This window comes from Gopherus flavomarginatus, chromosome 5 (genome assembly GCF_025201925.1).
Source record: "Gopherus flavomarginatus isolate rGopFla2 chromosome 5, rGopFla2.mat.asm, whole genome shotgun sequence".
NCBI lineage: Eukaryota > Metazoa > Chordata > Testudines > Testudinidae > Gopherus > Gopherus flavomarginatus.
The window spans coordinates 75,872,975-75,896,239 of NC_066621.1; the positions used below are offsets into that span (position 1 = coordinate 75,872,975).

General features: G+C 40.3%; 1 protein-coding gene across 5 annotated transcripts in view; it reads left to right on the forward strand.

Moving 5' to 3' along the window:
* Positions 1-768: 768 nt before the first annotated feature.
* PPFIA1 (PTPRF interacting protein alpha 1) overlaps positions 769-23,265 on the forward strand; it is an 89,932-nt gene continuing 67,435 nt past the window's right edge. For 3 of the 5 annotated variants that reach the window (XM_050955231.1, XM_050955233.1, XM_050955234.1), the window contains exons 1-2: positions 770-2,124; positions 3,592-3,855. In XM_050955231.1, the coding sequence (XP_050811188.1) occupies positions 3,592-3,855 (264 nt within the window). In that variant the 5' untranslated portion in view covers positions 770-2,124. Of the gene's footprint in view, positions 2,125-3,591; positions 3,856-23,265 lie in introns of all 5 variants that reach the window. The other 2 variants (XM_050955236.1, XM_050955235.1) reach the window with 2 other exon arrangements.

The following is a 23,265-nucleotide window of genomic DNA, read 5'->3' on the forward strand; positions in this document are numbered from 1 at the left end:
AACGCTGCCTCAGCTCTCATCCACTCATGCCCCTTCTCTACCTATGCTACATTGATGACATCTTCATCATCTGGACCCATCATCAGAAGGAGACTCTGGAAGAATTCCACCATGATTTCAACAGCTTCCACCCCACCATCAACCTCAGCCTGGACCAATTTACACAGGCAGTCCACTTCCTTGGCACCATGGCACAAATAAGTGACAGTCACGTTACCACCACCCTACACCGAAAATCCGCTGACCACTATACCTACTTTCATGCCTCCACCTTCCACCCCAGACACATCAAACAATTCATTGTCTACAGCTAGAAAAGGCTCAGAGCAGTGCAAACACTGGCCTGCCACGCACGGTGTCTGGAGGGAAGACATCAGCGTTTGCCACTGTATTGCAATAACAGGGGACATTTCCACGCATCAGTGTTGTTCACCGTCACTGCCCAGTCCCGCCCGCAGTGACTATGCCACCTCTGCCCTGAGCCCTCCCTACCACTGACTCTCGGGCTGAACCGCCCTGCTCTCGCCCCATCCGCGCAGGGCAGCAGCGCGGTTTGTGCACGCAGCAGAGGCACGTCAGTACTGAGCGCTCCGGCCACGGGCCCGTGAGGTGGGGGGTGCGGACGAGGAGAGTCTCGAACCGGCCACCTCGCAGCGTGGCGGAGACCCGGAAAGTGGGCAGCGGCTCCGTGAGGCCCTGGCGCCGCGCGGTGCATTCTGGGACCCGCACTGATTTGGGCCCGAGCCGCGGAGGGCGCCGGGAAGAGGAGCAGCGGCGGCTGAGGGGACGGGAGGCAGCGGGAGCGGCGCGCCTAGAAGCAGCGGGTTCGGGGCCCGGCCCGGCACGGAGCGGAGCCGGCCGCCTCCAGGGCCGCGGGGACATCGTTGGGCCTAAGCCGCTGCCGGGGCACGGGGCGGCACCTCCCCGGCCTCGGCCAGTCCCGCACCGGTCACCGTGGAGGTGGCGGCGGACGGAGCCGGGCCGAGCCAAGAGAGATCCGAGCGCCGGGAACAACCTCTGCCCCGGGATCCAGGAGAGAGAGCAGCCCCCAGCGGCCAGGCCCCCTCTGCAAGTCCGGCTCCCTTCTCCGGCACCCAGGAAGCCCCACCCGACTCCTCGCTAGGGCTCCCGGGAGCCGAGACTACTCCAGCCGCTCAGGGGAGCGAGGCCTCGGGAAAGGGGCCCTTCCCCAGGCCGGCGCTCCCCTGGGGCCTCCGGCAGGGGAAGAGCCTCCTAATCCACTCGGGTCTGTAAGGAGAGGAGAACAACCCCAACACCGCAGGGACCTCGGCTCCAAACCATCGATCTGTCCCCCAGTTAGTCAGTGTCTCGGTCCCGGGACTCACCTGCCCCCCGCCTCTAGGATACCCTCTTGTTTAGTTTTAGAAGGAGGGCTGGTTACGGGCATCTCAGTGCCGGAGCCTCTTCTGAAGAGTCATTGATGTGAGGGTGAGTGTAAGTGGATGAAACAATAACCGAAAGTACAAATACCCCAACAGCCCCTCCCGACTTTCAAAACAGCGTCCAGCAGCACCCACCACTGGGATTATAAATGTGTGAGAGAAGACCCAGGAAACTGAGGGAAGGAAAGGATCCTACTGTTACTAACAAAGGGGAAAAAAGAAAGAGTTTTTCTAAATACCCCACAAGAAAAGCCATCCCTTCTTTTCTTTCAACTTTTACTCTCTTGAATAATGCGATTGCGACCTTAGAGGGATTTCTGGACCATGCATTGTTGAAGCTTGTTGCACCAGCAGGATAGAAGTGGTTTTGCCTTTGCACATGCTTCCCCCACTCGGGCTGTTGCAGGAACTGTGGGCTATCGGTAGAGAGAAGGGAAGCTGAGATTGGCTTCTTTGCACCCATTCTATTTTGCTTTGGGGACTTCATTGGCCGGCTGAAACCATTGTTGCTCAGACTGGACCTATTCTTTGCTCAGCAGTTTTATTTATCCATTTGTGTGTGGGATTGTTTAGTAAATGGACATTGTACCCAAAGTAGATGGCTACTCTACAGCCTGAAAGGTGTCTGGGGATCACACAAAGCTGCTAAAAGAACAGGAAAGATCTGGGGTTGCTGGAATTTCCGGGGCTGTTTTCAAGCCATTTTATTTCTTCGAACAAGGTAAATAAATTGGTGGTGTTTAAAATAAAGGGCCTCTGAAGGTTTAAAAAATTTTTTTAATAGTGAGACAGTATCTCTGAAATGTGTTGTAAAATCTTTCTTCCCAAGAGTGAGATATCTTTGAAATTATTTCTGAAATGTAAAGTTTATTCAGCAGATTGGGAGAAGAATAAACTTTTACTAATTTAGATGTTCAGATGAAATATGAAGTCTGTTTTCATTATATAAGTAGTTGAAAGCATGGGGGGAGTGTGCGATATACTTTTTGAACCCCTGTAAGAAAATTGATTGCTTTTCTGTTTGTATGTGTTTACAAGCTTACAAAAATAAAAATCCATTTGCAAAGAAGGTTAAGGCACACTCTGTCCCAAGAATTCCTTAAGGTCTTAGTGGCTTAGTGCTAATGCTGACTAACAATGCTTTCTGGTTTTCATTGCATTTAAATTTGAGGAACAGAAGTTTCTCCAAGTTCTGTTCGGAAATCATGATGGCTCAGCATTCAAAACGGGCTGTAGGGTTCTACTTAAATTGACAATCTTCCAAGTTTGAACTCCTCTTGTAAGGTTTTGTTACTTTTTACCGTTTACACGATGGCGCAAAAATACTCTCATATTTTTATTAAATTTCTGTGCCTCAGTCTGTTTTTCTTTACAGGCATCGTTTACTATTGATCTCTACAGTGACAGCCTATAATGTACTGCAGGCACTTGCTGAAACCTTGTTGGTTTTGTTTTAGTACTATTACCTGAGAGGTTTAATGTCCTTTCACATCCTTAACTTTAGTTTTAATTTCCCCTGGGCTAATCTATCTGTCTGACTTTCCAATTGCTGTATACCAAGACAGAAATGTGCTACTGCTAATTTTCCTGCACCAAGCTGCTATAGTAGAGATTGTATGGCCAGTGTAACGAGCTCAAGGGTGCTCTGTCATGAATTAATCCAGCTGTCTTGATGTCAGAATAGAGTTTCACAAGCTTGGGGGAATCATCTTTTGCTCTTTCCAAATAGCTTTGCAGTACAGTAGATGATTGATTGTCATTTTTGTTGGCTGTGTGTGGTTTCAATACTTTCTGAAGGTACTAGCAACAATTTTAAAAAGGAAAGAACATAAATCTCTTAGAAAATGAGGTCACAAGTAGTACTGTAGAAACAAGTTTGCAAGAAAATCACAACGTCTTTAATGAGCAGTGGCACCAATTTTTGTAAAAACTGAGACTTCAATGAATTGGCTCATTGTACACTGCATCTCTGTAATAATACATGACATAGTGGTTAAAACCTAAGTTATGTCAGCCTCCAGTGTTGGTATCACTGCAGAAGCTAAATTGACGATTTATTGTGGATGCTAATTTTTCCTAGTATAGGCAGGGTCCTTATACATATTAGTTTACAGACATTTTGTTTGGACTTGTACTCTGCACTTTTTAGTTACTATTGATAACTTTACGTTGAATTTTTTATTTCAAGATGATGTGTGAGGTGATGCCAACCATCAGCGAGGCAGAGATTCCCTCAGGAGGAAATGGAGGCCATGGTTCAGGCTCTCCTTTACAGTCGGATGCTGATTCCCATTTTGAGCAGTTAATGGTATCCATGTTGGAGGAAAGGGATCGACTTCTGGACACACTAAGAGAGACTCAAGAAACGCTAGTATTGACCCAGGGCAAGCTACATGAAGTCAGTCATGAAAGAGATTCCTTGCAGAGACAGCTCAATACTGCACTTCCACAGGTATGGATGCTTTGAATGGCATACATCTTGTAATAATCTTAGTATTTGTTTTGTTTATACTTTACAATATGTCTGAATGAAATAAAATATTCCAGAGAGCACATATAAATTGTTTGTTGTTTGATGGAAAGCAGACTTTTCTGGTGGCTTTTATTTAAGACCTAAGAAATACTGTACGTAGCACACAATCTTTTAAAATAAATGTAACAAGAACTTTGAAAGGTTAGGTCTGATACTGTGTTAATGTGCACTGTGTTGCAGTGGCGGAGCAGAAGTCTAAGAACACTGCAGAATTGACTTAGGTCAATAATTGAGTTATGGGGTTGGGTTTGGTTTTTGCCTTCCACTGAAGTATTAGTTGCTGGCCTCTGTAGGAGGCAAAATACCAAAAAATATCATGTGTTGTGATGTATAGGCATTGTAGAGTGTGGTCAGGAATGATGAGCAATGTTTATGCACCTTACTGTTTTTTTTCCAGTTCGAGTTAAAGGGATACAGTCAAAGTTGGTTAGCTCACCTCCCCAAAAAAGAGACTTGCTGTCAGATAACAGTAGCTTGTACTTTGCAGCTTATAAAATCTAAAGAACTAAGACTCTATTTTTGAGGTGCGGGGGCGGCTGAGGGGGGAACACTGCTGCTCTACTTTAGCTGCAACCCTACAATAACCAGCGAATAGCTTTTCTCCATGACTTTGCACTTTTTCCAGCATGCCTGCTTGCTCATTACTTGTGAATATATTGATGATCTCACACTAGTATGTAGCACATTTATTCCAAATAAACTTACCTTCTTGAACAGATTCAATGACTATACAATAGTTTTACATCTTTCCAGTTAAGCTACCCTCCTGTCACACATTTAATCACTATGATATGGCAAATTACACTGGAACTCATCCAATACCATATAGATATATAGTCATATTATATATGCTAATGTAGTAATGTTACAGCAGTATAATGAAATAATAAACTGAGGCCAAAACTTTCTCAAATGACCATATGTTGCGTGTCCAACTCGAGACAATGCTTGAATTTCAGAAAAGCTTAGCATCCACCTTCAAGTCCTGTGTAATTCAGGAAGAACTGCATGGGCTTAGCACTTCTTGAAAATAATGCCCAAGGTGTCTTATTTGGGCACTCAACGTTAGTTGCCACTTTTTAATATGCTAGTCTTTTCCAGTTAAATGTGTGGTGTTTTCCACAGAATAGTGGCGTGGAGGGTGAGGGAGAGAATGAGAGGGAATAGGGAGAAATATTTTTAAAATGGGTAAATCCACACACATTGGTGGGGAAACTGTGGCAGGCATGGTATTTGAAACTGTTAACTCACTCTTATAAACTGACACAGTTCAGGTTGAACATTCCTTTAAACTTTCTTCTCTCAATAGGCCCATTGTTTGCCCATTGATTTCAGGTGCGGGTGGAAGAAGACCCATTGTAAACATGTCATTATTATTAAGGTGTTTTTGTGAAAAAAGATCTAAGTTAATACTTTCTTCTCCAAATGTATAAAAGGAATACAGCATTATTTTTTAATGAAGGAAGTATTTGATAAGAATTGACTTAGAAGTCAATTGTTTAGTCATCTGATTACCAAAGTGTTAACTAAACAGTAGGTCATATCTTTCTCAAAGTGTTTTTTGAACTTGTCATAGCTTTATTTGTGTTTGTTACTTCGTGTATTTTGCCCTAGTGCAGTGGTTTTCAAACTGTGGGTCGCAACCCGGTACTGGGTTGCAGAATGTAAGGCACTGGGTCACGGTGTCGCTGGTCAGCACTGCCAGCTGGGCTGTTGAAAGTGCTGTTGGCAGTGAAGGCAGGCTAGGCTGTAACCGTTTCGACACCACGCTTCGTCTTGGAAGCAGCCAGCTCCTAGGCGGGGGGGGCCATGAGGCTCTGCGCCCGTCCCAGGAACCTGCTGGCAAGAGCCATGTGAAGCTGCTTGCGCACCTCTGCCTGGGAGCTGGACCTGCTGCTGGCTGCTTCTGGGGCCCAGCGCGGTCTGCAGTGCCAGGACAGGCAGGGCAGATGCCGACTGAGAGTGGCCCTAGGTAAGCCTGCACCAATCCCAATCCTCTGCCCCAGCCCTGATTTCCCCCCCACCCCCCCAAACCCAGAGCCCCTACCTGCACCCCAAACCCCTCATTCCCGGCCCATCCTTCAGCCCTCACACCTACACCCCAACCCTCTGCCCCAGCTCTGAATCCCTCTCATGCCCCAAACCCCTCATCCCCATTTTCAACATCAACAATTTTCTTTCACTGGGTTGCCAGAAATTTTTTTTTTTTTGTTTGAAAACCACTGCCCTAGTGAACCTTTTTATTTTTTTTTCAGTAGTCCATATGCATACTTCCTCTTTCCATATGTTCAGGTCTTATTTAGATTTGTTATACAGTAGAATGAACTGGTATTTCAACTATTTATGAAGACTATAGAGCTGTGTTTTGTGTGAAGGAAGAAATGCAGGATTGCTGAGGTAACTGTATTTGTAGCAGTAATGCATTTTGTTTTTCTCTGGTTTATTAATCAAGGCATTGAATCTGTGATTGGCTCTGCATAGGTTCAGGGAGTCCACTTGTGCAGGTTCAATTGTAGGATCACAGTTCAGTCACTATTTGTCTTCTTATAAATGGTAAAGTTTATTAAATTCATAAAATTGTCTTGTAGTTTGTGCTCTGAACACAGTATTGTGTTAAAAAAAAACAAATAACCCTTCCCCCCTCACTTCTCAGATACATACCAGAGATAGCTAATATTCTTCTTGTACAGTAGTCCCATCAGTTATTGAAAGACCTGTGATAACTAATGGAATGCAGTGACAAATATGTAGGTTACTAAAATAAAGGAAGAAATATAAAAATGGTGGTTCAGTGCTTTTTTTTTTTTTAAACTAAATTTGGATGTTACCTATAGAACTCACTCTAACTGAAGTAGATTGACTATGTGTAGACTTGGGGTACGTTCAGACTACCCGCCAGATCGGCGGGTAGCGATTGATCTACTGGGGATCGATATATCTCATCTCATCTAGACTCGATATATCGATTCCCAAACACGCTCCTGTCGACTCTGGAACTCCACCAGGGCGAGCGGCAGTAGCGGAGTCAACGGCAGAGCCACAGCCGTTGATCTCGTGCCGTGAGGACGGGAGGTAAGTCAAAATAAGATACGTTGACTTCAGCTATGCTATTCCCGTAGCTGAAGTTGCGTATCTTTTACTTACACACATATGCGCGCGCGCACACACTGTAGACCAGGCCTTGGTCAACTTCACTCTCGGTTGCCCAGAGCAATGCTTCCTTCATAGGAGACCTGAGCTGCCCTTCCTCTTCACTTGACTGTAGACTATAACCGTCAAATGTATTCTGAACTAGTAGGATGCACTTAATGTATGAACGGTGTATGGAAGCTTTTATAACTTTGCCAACGCTACTGGAGGCTCAGGTTAGTTCTGTATTAGACTTTAATTTACGTGAACACAAATATGTGCCAAAAATAAAAGGGAAAAAATATAACTGGCATGCATAGCAACTTATGCAGAGGTGACAATCACAGCATATGTGTTTTACACACATTCTAGATGTAGCTAAAACAAACTATGCTAAACGATATAGAAACAGATATTTCTGGACATTCAGCTATATTATTAAAAGGTGCGCTAACACAACCTGTCTTTTTTGACTCACCATCTTGCATGGTATAAAAATAATAGTATTATGGCATGGAATCATTTATCTTCTGTATTAATGATTGTCTTGTTCAAAATTTCTTTATTTCAAAATATCAGGTTTATATATGTCAGGAATAAGAACTGCATTGTGTGTATGCATCTTTGAGCTTGTAGTGGAATGCAGAGTCTGAATGAGGAGAGAAGCTGCTTATGGTTTTGGTTTGGTTTTATTATGGTAACAGTATGTAGTATTTTATTTTAATTAAGACCCTGATCCATTATCTTTGCTGTACCATTTTTGATTTCCACATTTTAGCACTTTTGGAGATATAAATATTGATTGTGAGTGGTTGCAAATGATATTCAAGTGAGAGTTCAGGTGCAGTTGTGGTAGTAAAAAATATTCAGGTACCTATCTATATAAACATTTTTCTCAAAACATATAATGAACATAAATAATCCATTTTTGGTTTAATCACATTGAGAGAACATGAACAGATATGTCAGATGAGATTCTTACAAAACCACGCTGAACATTTAATCTTAAGACCTTTTTAAGACCTTAATTTACAGTGATTATTTATGTTGCAACTGCCAGGATTCTGTTGTCTCATCTTTATAATTATTGACATTTTCAGCAACAGTTGATTTTCTTTGTGTCGTCAAGGAGCATTCTGAATTTAAATAATAATCTAGAGTTTTATAGATTAGAAACAACATCTTTAATTGCACTCAGATATGATGAACACAAATGTAATGTACTCTCTGTGGAAAGTACTATTAGTTAAGTGACGTATTTTGCAGCAGCTGAAGTTTCCTTAGGATCTTTGGGTATAGCCCTATGTAGAGCTTGTTAAAACAATCCAGTCTTGAGGTGGCCCAGGCTGTACCTATTACTGCAGCAAGGTCTGCATTTGATAGCAGACCTTATGACCATCAAATTTAAAAACAAAAGCTTTTGGTCACAGCTGCGAGTTAGTTATCCAGAAGCAACAGGAATCTCATAAAACTTCCCGATTGTGCAAATGTGTGCCAAAACAGGCAAACTCCTAAATCAAGGTGGTAAAAATAAACTTCTAATTCTTCCAATTGCTTCCCTCCATCAGTTTAACCTCACTTGAAGCCCCAGTCTCTTAAGCACTGGATCTTCCAGATGTTGAGATTGGAGAGGAGAGAGGCCAAGTGATGTCACTGTCCCTATTTTATATTTTCTTCCAGCTGCTAGAAAGATCCTGGATTCCCCTTAATGGGCCCTGATTGGTCCTGATGTAAATCTGTCTTAGTATGTGCTGCTTTGTTGCCACTGAAGGGCTAGCTGTGGGCATCTCCCAACCTCACAACACAGTAACACAAAACAGAAAATGCTTTGAAGACTACAAAGTTTTCATTTACACTCATTTTTTCTCTTGGTGTTGTATGCAGCTATAAACATGTCAGACATCAGGCAGGCAAGTGTAACTAGAGATTTTTTTGTTCCCTTAGAGCAGTTTGTGCTATCCTTTAAAATGTATTTTATGGATGGGGTTCACCAATGCCACCTTCTGAAACTTGAGCCTTTTTTGTTCTATACTCAGTACAGTTAGTTTGTGTTTCCAAAGTAGGAAGTGAAAATTCTAAGACTCGAATCACCATTTAGATGTGCAATATCAATATGTCTCCATGTTGTAAGTAGGCTGTAGGAATTGGGAAAATACTTAGTACTGCTTAGTATAATTTGAGGTCAAATGATTAGACAACTGCACCCACTTTCTTGTCTCATAGTTTAAAAGCTCACAAGGTAGTAATTTGTAGTTAACAATTATAAAGAACATTGTAATTACTAATGGAATTTCTGATCATGGTGATAAAGGTGATTCATTTGCGGAAGAGTGACTGTCACACTTTCAGTATGAGTTCTTTGGAGGAGACTTCTAAACCCAAAGCCCTTATTGTCATTTACACTAATGCTTTGTATATAGAGCTTTTTATTCAGTATAATCCAGGGGTTCTCAAACTGGGGATCGGGACTCCTTAAAGGGTTGTGAGATTTACATGGGGAGTCGTGAGCTGTCAGCCTCTACCCCAAATCCCACTTTTCCTCTAGCATTTATAATTGTGTTAAATATATTAAAAAAGTGTTTTTAATTTGTAAGGGGGGGTTGCACTCAAAGGCTTGCTATATGAAAAGGGTCACCAGTACAAGAGTTTGAGAACCACTGTTATAATCTAAGATGTGAATTTAAATCAATATAGTTATAACAGTTATAAATCCCAGTGTGGTCAATTGGAAAAAGCTACTTGAGAACAAAATTAGGTTTAGCTGGATGTTGCTTGGGAAGATGTTTAACTAAACAGAAAAAAAGCCACTCTTTGACTGGAATAAGAGTATCTGCACAAGGGAGTGAGGGTTATGCTGATGAAACTATATTAATATAAATGGTAAAACTATCCTATGTAGACAAGACCTTGGGTCTCATTACATAGTTCTGGCAGTGTAAAAGGGCCTTAAAGTAGACATAAATTACCTTTTAAGGATCCTACTTTATAGCCCCTTTTTGCTACCAGAACTAGTAAAGAGGCCTTAGCGTAAATAGCACTTTTTGGTAATTAAGCCACTTTTCAGCAAATCAGGCATGGAAGTGGTAACTGAAGTTACAAACATTTCAGCGAAAGTCATAACATAGGAATGACCATACTGTATCAGACTTGTTATCCATTTAGTCTAGTATCTTGTGCCGGATAATGGCCAACATCAGGTATTTTGTCGTATCTTATGCAGATATGGAACAATTCTGCCCTCTCTGAACATATCATCCTAACCCACTTAAATAGCTTATTAATAATGATAGTTGTTTGTTAAACTGAATGTTCTGGCTGCTGAACTGAAAAATTCAGGTGCTGTTTATCTAATCTGTATCAAATGAGCATGTGAGAATTGATAAACAATTTTTTTGTGTAAAACTAGAGATAGCAGAATAACATTAACCTATGTATCAGCTAATGGCGCCATGTAATTTTTCATGGAAGTTACATATCTTGTAACCAAGCGTGTGTGGTGTTTTGTAGAAAATGCTGATACCAGTCTTGAATAAAGTGCTACAGTATACTTCAGTAACAACAAAAATGAATGTGCACAAGTCTGAGAAATGTCTTTCCCACCAATTGTAGCAAAAATAAACATCCTGATTGAGAACGTAAATGCTACATTCAGGATATTCAGTAAACTCTTGACAAATCATCCAGTGGGTAACTAATTGGAATATTTTATTTTACTTGCCACTAATATGTATAAATGTTAGTACAGTAGTAGATATTGAGAGTAAAGAAGCAGAAAAAAAAATTGGCTCCTTTCCTCCTGCACTGCACAAAAAGTCTATGTTCCCCATTGTGAATTTATCTTCAGGAGGGAAGTATGCACATTGAACTCTTGTACTACTGGCACTGCTTTGGCAGAGCACTCTCAATCCATGATTTTCACTTAAATGTGAGTAGACAAGTGAATTTGTTAAGGATAGCTTTTAGTTTTGAAGAGGAACCTTAACTCTGACCTTCCTTTGGTGCCCTGAATCTATACACAGATATTCTGACTACTAGTTACATACAGGTCACATGACCTCTTACCTACCTTTCAAACATCCGTTGAAGACCCACTGTTGTTTTACAGGACAAGACAGTGATACAGAGTCAAAATTCATGGTAGTTGGGGTAGAGGAGGGACTCAGTTGAAAATTCCTTTATTTAATCACAGGAGTGGTAGTGACACTTATATTTAGGAGACCATTAGCCCCTCCACTCTTGTGATAATAGCCTTGTCCTCTAGCCACCTAACAGAGTTAGTCCTGTAGCCCAAGTGGTGGTATTCTGTTGTGCAGTGCTGAAGGTACAGATTTCAAACCATGATGACATGATTGTGGGAGCTGATAAGTATACATAATACAGTTTATTTTAGGCATTTTTTTAAAAAAGGGAAACTGCAAACAAACATTAAAAAGTTATTTTGGTTGTGAAGTAAAGCAGTTGAAAATTTAAATGTCAGACATATACAATTTTAATTCAGCCCCTTTGTACATATGCACTATGATATAGTCTTTAATGACAAGATTACATACTAAGTATTTTCCACAGGACCGTGCCTTGTGTATTGCACAAATTGTATGCACAAGGGATAGGGTGACCAAACAGCAAACATGAAAAATCGGGACAGGATGGGGAGTAACAGGAGCTTATGTAAGAAAAAGACCCAAAAATTGGGACTGTCCCTATAAAATCAGGACATCTGGTCACTCTAACAAGGGAACAGAATTAAAATTTCACAGGCAACTATAAATGCAGCATTTAACTTCACAATGGTTGACTTTGAAACTAAACTTTTTTTTGCTTGTATAATAGAAATTAGCTTTTTTTTTAGTTTGTATAATAGAAATTAAATTCTTAACTATGTTTTAAAGTAAGTAATAGTAATTTTGGGAGGAGAGCATGCACTGGGGAAATTCTTGACATCATTTTCTTGAATTACTTTATTGGATAACTGTACCAAAATGTCTTGTAAATATCTGTTGTGAAGATGTTTATCTTCGTGTTTAGAACTGTGGCATACAACAAATGAGAATTTAAAATTACAGGTTTAAGATTGCTAAAATTCTTTTATATTAACCAGGTTGATTTAAAGCATATTTTTCAAAATTACTTCTAACAAATTCTTGAACTTCCCAGTGTTTGTTACAGTTCCCATAGCTATTAACCCTAAGGTACACTTACATTGTAGATCAATAAAATGAGATATTTTACTTTGCTCGGAGTGAATGCCAAGTTCTTAACTGGCAAATAAACTTGGATAACTAATATTACTCCTTGTATATAATATAGCATAAACATAAAATTAAAAATTTAAGCACCCATAACTTTAGTTCTCTCTCATATTCTGGTAGACTTGTTACAGGTATCTGTCCTTATTGAGCACTACCTGCTTGAGCAAGTTTGGAATTATAAAACCACGTTGTTCATCACTTGGCAAAAAAAATTATGAGAGCACTGATGGGGTGGGGGGGGATCTTGTTGACACTTGCCTAACACATGTGGCTTGGTTAACCTCCTACAGCTGTTCCCAAAACACTCCCCATTAACACAGTTTGAAAAATTTAGTGTACAACTGTTAGCCATAGACTAGGAGTTCTCAAACTGGGGGTTGGGACCCCTCAAGGGGTCACAAGGCTATTACATGGGGAGTCATGAGCTGTCAGCCTCCACCCCAAACCCTGCTTTGCCTCTAGCATTTATAATGGTGTTAAATATATAAAAACATTTTTTTCATTTATAAGCGGAGTCTTACTCAGAGCTTACTGTATGAAAGGGGTCACCAGTAAAAAAGTTTGAGAACCACTGCCATAGAGCTAAATCTGCCAGCCAGAGGCAAAGATGAATGACTGTGTGGGTCAGGGCAGTGCCTTAGCTGCTTCTCACAGCTTTCACAAACCAGAACATCATTCCATTGAAGCTATTATGCAGAATATGTTATGACCAGCATCTGTTCCTGCAAGAATATCTAGATTTGGTGTCGGTAAAAACTAGATATTAAATATCCATGTAGTGGCTAATTGTCTTATAAATGTTGAATTGCAGACAAATCTTAATGCTATAGAAAGTCTAAAAAGGTATTTAATGCTAAAATGCCAGTTGATAAGAATTCTACCATTATTTATTGATTTTTGAATACAAAGAATACTTGGTACTTTACAAACAGAAAAATACTTGTAAGTTCCTTTGAGCAAACAGAAATTCAGTAATGTTTGATTTCAGAGTATTTGGTCTTTCAGAACGCATTGCTTTTGGTCAGTCCTGTAATGTGAGGTCCCAGCAGAAATGCTGAATCCTCATTTAATTTTCACAAATGTAAATATACTGTACCCAGAGCCAGGCTTAGAATTCTCGGGACAGGAGCCATATGTACCAGCTACCCTTACCCTTCCACACAGACAACCTCTCTCTTTCTCTGTTATATCCCAGCATGTGTGGGATCCTAGAAGATCTCAGCCAGTTTTTGTGGGGAGAGGGAAGGAGTGAGGGAACGGTCTTAAGAAAACTTCTCAAAGATGTCATTGAAATTTAGTTGGATTTGCCTCATACCTTGTCAAACTGGTGGCACAGGAATTTTCTTTTTTAATTAAACTAAAAGTGTATTCTTTGCCATAATGGTGGTGAGGGATGAGGGAAAAGTAGGTGTGGGAGTTTCTTCACTGACGTGAGCTCCATAGGTAGTTGTAGCTTTAGGCATCTCTGAGAAGTCGTGCAGTATCAGTTGCCAATCAAAACATGATTGCGGGATGGTGAAGAAGATTCTGGTTGGTCTTATTGTGAAATCCTGGAAAGATTCTTTAGTCCCGAACAGTGTTAGACTTCATTAATTTCAGGTGATAATAAGATGCATCTGTGTTCATGAGAAGTTTAGACCCAATGCCACTGAAGAGTCAAATGCAGAGCATTATAACACTCTATTCCTATATTAACTACAAATATATTTTGTTCGTACTTAATCGCCTATAGTTTTGAGGAAAATTCTGTATTGGCTAGGGCACCCACTAATGCTGTTTAACAGGTCACAATAGCTGTGTGTAATTCAATTAGAAATCATACACTGTAAAATTATGGTTTATACTTCTTTTAGCAATTAAATTTAGTATTTGCTTTTAAAAACATTTTTTTTTGTTCAGATTCAACAGGATATGTGGTCCATAATAAGTCTTTGTGTATACTTAGGTATACTTTTAGTGGAAATATGCTGTCCAGCCAAGAGCAGCTAAAGTAAAATACATTGCATAATACAAGAAGTAACAATAGCCGCCATATGATGGAGGGATGATCTCTACCACCCTGTTTATGAATAAATTTATTCAGGTTTCACTCCAAGTTGAGAAAAGTCCTTTCTTGTTCGAGATATTCTTCTTGTTTGCTAGCTTTTGCCTATAAGTTGCTGCCAGCATTTGAAAGTATTACTTTAGGAAGGCTGTTCAATGAGGGAAAGCAATCTGAATAAGCCATTTTCAATCGAGCTTCAAATTTTCATTTGTTCACAAAGGATTATTACTGTTGAGAAATATTTGTTATACCCAAATATAGACATATTTTAATCTTTGATGTCTTTTTGGATAAATGAAGCTTCTACAGTACAGTATTGTCCATTCAGATGAATATGAGGTCTTTGACCCTTGAATCTGTCATTGTAGAAGATTTGAATTTGATTTGTTTTATAGGTGTAAAATAATGTAAATTGTAGTGACTTTAGTGTGTGTAGTATAGTAACTTAAAAATATTTGTAATTTAGTCATGTTTGCTTAAGGACAGAGGTTTGGCTTCTAATAAAAGAGCAGGATGAAAATAAGCTTGTATCCATCATATGAATGGATGTACCAGTAAAGAAATTTTAAGTATATTGGTGAGCCAGCATATTTTGTGGGCTTTCTTAGTTGCATGAGGAGGGGACTAATTCTTCTTCTCCGTTGATTTTTACTGCGCATTAGAAGCAATAGAGTTGAGTAACATCTCAAAATTACCCCCATCTCCCTCCTAATTCCACTTCTAAAGTGTGAGGAGGGAGGAGGATTGTAATGAAGTGATTGTATATGTTCTATAATTACTAAGACCTATACTCAAAATATTGTAGTTAAATTGTTGTTTTTCTAGACATTCAAGTTTTTCCTTCTTGTATATCTTCATGAAATGCTCAGACTGCATCTTGTGTCTTTATTAAATATCTAAAAATTTCATTAATGCAGAGTTAAGTTTGCCCAATGATGCCTCTCATGTCTTTCTTGAATGTAGAGAGTGGCTAAACATAAACCTCTGAAAACCAGAAAATGAAGCATTACAGTAATGTAAAAACTTAAATATTTGAAAACCAGGAAATAAAAAGTTACAGAAAATGGTGCTCCTACAGTGCAACTGCAGCGCTGCCCCCCTTGAAACTGGCAATAGCTACTGTGAATTGTTTAGTAGGGCTAGAATGAAGCTAGCAAGGAAAGTGGTGGAGTCTCCATCTCTTCAAGTCATGACTGGATGCCTTTGAGAGACTTTACTAAAACACAAGGTATTAGGCTCAGTACAGTAGTAAATTCATCCATTTATCAGGCCCGTTATATAGGAGGTCAGATTAGATGATCTAATGGTCCCTTATAGTCTCTAAAATCTATGAATCTACAATAAGTAGACATGAGGAAGGACTAGGAGAATATGCCATTGATTTTGCTGGGACCCACAGATTTGAATTCCAGCAGTTACCTGCATGCACACCAGCTGTCTTCACTTTGTTCGTTGTAGCTGAAAAGTGATGCAGGAATTAACTGGATCAGTCTGGGAAAGCTGTGACTGATACGAAGAGAGGTGCATGTGTACCTTGAGATTAAGTATGCTTTATTTCAATGATAAATTTTGAAAGTTGTGTCAGCAGAGGAGCAGAAGGGTATCTTCTTGCCATAAGGAATGTCAGCAGCCTGGTGGCAAACATGGCAATGGTCTCCAGGGCTTTGTGAATGGTAAGTGAAGGCAGTATCTCAGAAGGAATGCTCAGGGCACAAGTGAAGGGGAGATAACATTTTGCAAGGCTCTAGGTGGGGTTGTATGGTGTAGGCACAATATTTAAGTGTAGATGTGGTGTAAGTAGATCCTGTTTGCCATACCTGGCCTAAAGTTTTGCCTTAACAAAGAGAAGATGTTAAACTTCTTTCTATAGATCTCAAGTGCTCTTTTCCCAAAGTGTTCTGTAGCATCTTTAAGGATAAAGTGCTAAAGCTGTCTCTCCCCTAGAGAGCTTACAGTGGCGCAGCTCTACTGATGCAGCTGCGCTACTGTAAGATCTCTAGTGTAGCCGCTCTATGCCAGTGGGAGAGTGCTCTATATAATTAATCCATCCCCAACATGCAGTGGTAGCGATGTTGGTGGGAGAAGATCTCCTGCTGACATAGCACTATCCACACCAGCACTTATGTCTGTGTAACTTATGTCGCTCTCGGGTTTCATTTCACACCCTTGAGTGACATAAGTTATACCCACATAAGTGGTAGAGTAGACATAGCCTAATATTCATAGCTCAAAGAGAGAAGCATTAAAGATACATTGCGGGGGTGTCATGTACCTTTTTCTTCATATCTTGGTTTTCAGAGGTTTTCAGCCACACACTACATTCTCAAGGCAACACTGGGCAATCTTAACTTCGTGTTAAAGTTTTCGGTAATTGAATTTCCTTGTTTAAAATAAATAAATGAATAAAAATTGTCAGCACCCAATGTACCACAACTCAGCTCTCCCTCTCTGTTGCTTCTGGCTTCTTGGCGGTGATTACCCAGCCAGAGACTGCACTGGCCACAATTTAATCCATTTGCTGTGCCTGCATGATCTCCTTGTGTCCCATCTGTCTGCCTATCCAGCACAGTCTGGTTCTTGCTCTTGATTCAGCTTTCCCCACTTTGGAGAGGTAGGCACCGGCATAGGATTTGCAGGTTGAGAAGCTGGGGAAAGTGTGCAGGGACTAATATAGAGTCAGTGGAAATCTTCTGAAGTGGAGACAGACGTGAGGGGGACATGTATGTTGGGTGCTTGAGGAGACAGGTGAAGCTATCCTAATATCCCCTGCTGCATAGCTCTAGTCTCTTTTCTATTCCACTCATTCCTGCACTTTACCGCACCCCACATTTCCCCTTACTGCTCTGACTGTGCTTCACTGCTCCAATTCCTACAGCATAACCTCCATCATGTCCATTGCTCTTACCACTGCTACAGTGCTGAGCTTCCCCATTTCCTCACTGCCTCAAGCCCCTCACGTGCATACGTCAACTCCACCCTCCTCTTTGCCATTTTGTGCCTGGTAAGTCTGGAAGGGCCATGGGGTGGTGAGGTTATGAGAAGTGCATGTACTAGGTGGAGACAGGTGAGTGGTAATGCAGGCCTGCTCTACACTTAAGGGTTAGTTCAAACATAGCTATGTCAGTCAGGAGTGTGAAAAATACACACCCTGTATGTCCTAGCCAAGCCGACTTAACCCCCAATGCCAGTGTAGCTATGTCAATGGAAGGCAGCTACTGCCTTCGATGTAGCTGTCATCGCTTGGGGTCAAGAAGGATTTTTTCTCCAGGGAAGATTGGCAGAGGCCCTGGAGGTTTTTCACTTTCCTCTGCAGCGAGGGGCATGGGTTACTTGCTGGAGGATTCTCTGCATGCTGAGATCTTTAAACGATTTGAGGACTTCAGTAACTCAGACATAGGTTAGGGGTTTGTTACAAGAGTGGATGGGTGAGATTCTGTGGCCTGCATTGTGCAGCAGGTCAGACTAGATGTGCTTCTGTTGCTTCTGGCTTCTTGGTGGTGATTACCCAACCACAGACTGCACTGGCCACAATTTAGTCCATTTGCTGTGCCTGCATGATCTCCTTGTCTCCCATCTGTCTGCCTATCCAGCACAGTCTGGTTCTTGCTCTTGATTCAGCTTTCCCCACTTTGGAGAGGTAGGCACCGGCATAGGATCTGCAGGTTGCCCCATTCCATGCTTGTGTGAGGTGCATTTGCTTCTGTATCCCAGCCATTTTGCTGAGAGATGGTGTGAAGGAGAGGCATGTCCTCTATCCCCCACAGCCCAGCCAGGGAGGGAACAGTGTGAGTCTGAAAGGTCTTCCACGTCTCCCTCTTCCTCACAAAAAACATTGGACTAGGATTCAGAGATTTGGGTTCTATTTCCAGTGTTGTTACTGGCTGGATAAACTCACTTCACAACCCTGTACTTCAGTTTCACCATCTGTAAAATGGGGGTAAAGATACTGTTCTCCTTTGTAAAGCGCTTTGTGATCTACCAAAGAAAAGTGCTATATTGAAAACTAGGTAATTATCATTTCCACCCATCTCCACTTCTTCCCTCCCCCCACTGCATTCCCTAATTTCCCTGCCTTTATTCAGTACTGTAACCCTTTTTCTGTAAGCTATATTGAATGTGGAATATAAGTCAACAGAAAGTTAGTTACTGACTGTTACAACCAAATATTTTGTCATATGCCCTTTAATTAGAGGATGTCTATTAATGTCATTCATGTTTAGTAAGGCTAGAATTGTGTTTTAGAATTCATAGAAAACATAGCATGTCCCCTTTTGAGGTGTTGTCATAACTTTCCAAACATAAGGAAAATGACTGGAAATTGGAAAAATTAAGGGACTACAGATTAATTGCATTACAGGTTTTATTATACTAAATATTTCCATTTGCACATTCTGTTCTTAAAAAACAAATACCTGCTCAAATATGTTTCATAGCATAAAAAACCTCACTAAAGTTAACGATTCAGAAGTAAGAGTTAATGCCACAACCATGGTTTATGTTAGCCTATTATAGTCCCTCTCCAAAAATTTAGGAGTCCTCTTTGGAACAAAATATAAAAAATAGCATTGGGTATCAGTGTGCTGAAGTACTAAGTCTTTGTGCTTTCAGGTAAGACTTGTGTACCTTCAAGATTTGTTTTTATTTCTTTCCCTGAGAATGAAACCTCCAGAATACTTCACTGGTGCTTACCCAAAGATTTTCTTTGCTCTTAAGCTTGTTTTTTGCCCCCTCATGACCATTAGAGATGCCAAGGGTGTGGATAGGGCCAAATAGTCAATATTAAAACAAGTTAAATGGACAAAACCAGAGTTTTCCCTATTCAACAGGTGTTTACAGTGTTTGTAAACTTTGAGGTTTGCTGATAGTGCTTTTGAATATGTGTGGGTCAGAATAATTAAAACTGCAATATATTAAAAGGCTTGCATTTTTAAAATGTTTGTAACTTTCTTCTCAATATTTAGATCTGTCCTCCAGAAGATTAAATAAATAATTTATTTTGAATGTCAGCTGAAAAATCAAAACTGGTTTGCTTTTTAAAAGGTTGACAGTTTTTTAAAAACAAGTAAACTGTTACCTTAATAGTTGCGTAAGCCAGCAGTTTGCTTGATTTTTATTCAAGTGTTCCAAGTTATATTCAACTTTTGGCTGAGAAGTAAAACTTCAAAAGTTTTTGTGAAAGTGATGAAGATAGGTATTGGAATGAAAAATAACTTTTGTAATTGTGTAATAGTCCTGTTGGTCCCAAAGGTTAGACAATTTTTTTCAATATCTATTTAAATCCTTTTTGTTGTTAAGAATTCTGTTTGAAGCATTAAGTGGGCTGTGTCAACCTGTTGGCTCATGTTAGTGGGTTTGACTAGTTTGTGACAAGGGGAATTTACTACAACCTACTTGCTGCATTCCTGTATACTTAATTATTGACTAATTTATCTTCAGTATTGAGAGACCTCAAAACAGGCTTTTATTTTAAATGTTTAAGGGAAAAAAACTAGTTTGATATCCTCATTCCATTCTGAACTCTTCTATTCAGCTTTTTCAAAAAAAATTCCTTTTTTCTGTGCACATTTTAAAAAAAACCTTGAGATTAAGAAAAAAATGAATGCAAACATGTTTCACTGTTTTCCACTGTAGAACTGCTCACAATGTAAAATTTTAATTTCAAAAAGAACACCCAGCCTACTCAGCTAATGGTTGAAGTCCTATGTTTCCTTCCTCAAAAATTATCTACTTTGAAATGTATTCTGCCCCTTAAGGTAACAATATGTAAGTTTCTGTAAGTTCTTTTCTGAGAAACACACTTTTTGTTCTAATCACGGTAGAAACTCACAAGATGAAATTGAAAAATAATGGCAAAATTAAGAGATTTACTGAAGTTCTCCCATCAGCAATAGTGGAAATACTAATTTCTTCTCTCTCATAAAATGAGCAACAACATCATATGGAGGGAGTGTTGTTTTATACTGGCATTGGAAAATTCTGATGGATAATGCTATGTAGAGATGCTGTTTACAGTAAAATGATAGCCTGAACAGCTATTTATGCAAATCTGGCATAAACTGCATTTTTTATTGTTTACCACTTTGTCATGTGTTTTAGAGTTTAGTAGTGGAGATAGGTATGTTTGTTGCATTACTCACGTTTATTCAGACCATAATCCTAGTATTTTCTTTAATGTGCAAGGTGCAAAAATCAGTAAACCAATATACTCAGTTTGCATGTAGCTATACAGGCAGAACCAGACTTGTCAGTCACTGATAACAGAGGGTGTGGCTAGCTACACTGAATAGCCTGTCAGTTTTTCATTCTGCCTCTGACTATAAGGAGGTTTGGCTAACTTGTGGCTACATAACAAAACAACCAGCCAACTTTGGCCATACAAAACAAGCAAACAACTTTGGCCATACATTTGCCTTCTGTAGCTTAATTTCTAGTTCTTTCTCAACAACAGGATTTAATGGCCTGTCTGCTGCCGAGATGCTCGGTACATCCCCTCCTCCCCCGCCATACTGTATTCGACAAAGATGGGAGTTACAGTATGTTCTGTGATTGGGCTACCTGCATTTCTCAGCAGTGCTAGACATGGCAGGGTGTGTCATAAACAAATAGCTAAGGGTTAATGTCTCTTTCACCTATAAAAGGATTAACAAACACTGACCTGAAACGCCTGACCAGAGGACCAATCAGGAGACAAAATACTTTCAAAACTGAGTGGAGGGAAGTTTGGGTGTGAGTTCTTTGTTCTTTGTCTTGGTTCGGTGACCCTCTCGGCCCTGAGAGTGATCTCTCTATCTCCAGGCTTTCTAATCTTCTGTTTCCAAGTTGTAAGTACAAGGATAGTAAGACAATAGGTTTATATTGTTTTTTTGTATTTACATGTTTGTAGTTGCTGGAATGTTTTAAATTGTATTCTTTTTGGATAAGGCTGTTTATTCATTTTTTCTTTTAAGCAATTGACCCTGTATATTGTCACCTTGATACAGAGACCATTTTTATGTCTTTTTCTTTCTTTTTATATAAAGCTTTCTTTTTAAGACCTGTTTGAGTGTTTTTTTACTGATCGAGGCTAAGAAACAAAGGGAGGAGGAAAATCTTTGTGTTAGATTTACTAAGCCTGACTTTGCATACCCTCTGGGTAAGGGGAGAGAGAGAGAAATTTGATCTCTCGGTACTTGTGTTTCAAGGACTTGAAGCAGGGAATATCCTAGAGTACCCAGGGCGGGGAAATCTGGGAGGAGGTAAAGAGGGGGAAGGGAAGTGGGTTATTTCCCTTGGTGGTGAGACTCAGGGCATCTGAGTCTTGGGGTCCCCCAGGGAAGGATTTGGGGAGACCAGAGTGAGCCAGACACTGGAATTTTCTGGCTGGTGGCAGCGATATCAGATCCAAGCTGGTAATTAAGTTTGGAGGTTTCATGCTAGCTTCTCATGTTCTGAACTCTAAGGTTCAGATCTGAGTAGGAAAGTTATGACAGGGTGTCTTAGTGGAGTCGCTCCCCAAAGCTAGAAGCAGCAAATCTGGACTCTGAGCTGTAGGAACCTGGAGCAGCTTTCACACTGCTCTCCTTGCATGATAGGAGCAAAAAAAGATACAAAAGGACTCCTCTGTGGAGCAGAACAAATCTTCCTAGATGGCAGTTTGCATTAGGGTTACCATCTTTCAGGTTCCCAAAAAGAGGACACTGCTGGAGAGCATGGAGGGAGTTGAAAAAGGGGGTACAGTTTGGCAGAGTGCTGGAGGGGGTATACTCACCTCATTATTGAGGTGTGGTGTGGCTCCCTGTCACGGTTGCAGGGCAGCTGGCCTAGGATGTAACACCAGCTGTCTGTCAGCACCTCCTGTCTCTTCCCCTCCCCAGAAGTCCTGGGAGCCCAGGCTCCCCAAGCTTCCTGGCTCTGGGAAAGATTGATAGAAAATGTGGTTGACTTTCTAAACAAAATTTTTGGAATTCCTGTTCTTCAGGAAACTTCAAAATTTCATTTATCATTCTGTTCCAGAATTTTTTTTTTTTTTTTTTTTTTGGAAACTTAGAATTTCCTGTGAAATGAGAATTCCAGTTTCCAGCCAACTCTAATAGTTGTAATTTAGCTATTTGAGAGCTGCCTTTTTCTTCCCATGTTGTCATTTTAGTAATGGAATTAGGGAATGGTTTTGTGCTTTCTCTTTGACATTGGTGATGTTTTATTAATGAAGAACTTGTAAGGACACGTTTTGCTTTAGTAAGGTCTTCATATTGGCAGCATTAGAAGGTTTTAATTTATGTAGGCATTCATACTTAGAATGAACAACACTTGAAGTACATCTTTGTGGTTTTGATTATGTGTATTCAGTATCAGGTTTTCATTAAATGTAAACTGACCTAATGAAGTTTTATCATCATCCTGCTTGAAAATGGCAAAAAGAATTTAATTGTCATGCAACAAGAGTAAAGATGTTTTGCTTTTCCTCTTTTGTTAAAGGAGGACTCCCTTTTTCCTCAATCTGAGCAACCTTTTATGATTTGACTTAAAATCCATTTGAACTACACTCTCAGTAGTAATCTGAATTGTTCCAATGAATAGATGTGTTGTTTTTTTTTAAAGAGGTAGGAGAGATGATAGTGTATTGTATGTCATTAATGGCAATGGTACCACTGTTTTTGTAGTGACTTTCGACAGTCTAATATGTCAGGAGTCTCAAGAGCATATGTCACAGGGTTAGGTTACAGAAGTTACTTTTTGTATTTTCTTTCCAATCCGATCTATCTTTTGGATACAGTTTACAGAATGAAGCTTTGAATACACTGCCAATTGAACAACAACAACTTTTCGTCATTTACAGATGCTTAAAAAAGCCTCCTCCACCCCCAAGACAAAAGTTTTGCTGCGGCAAGTGGCAGTGTAAACGGCTCATTGATGACAGAAGCACTCTCC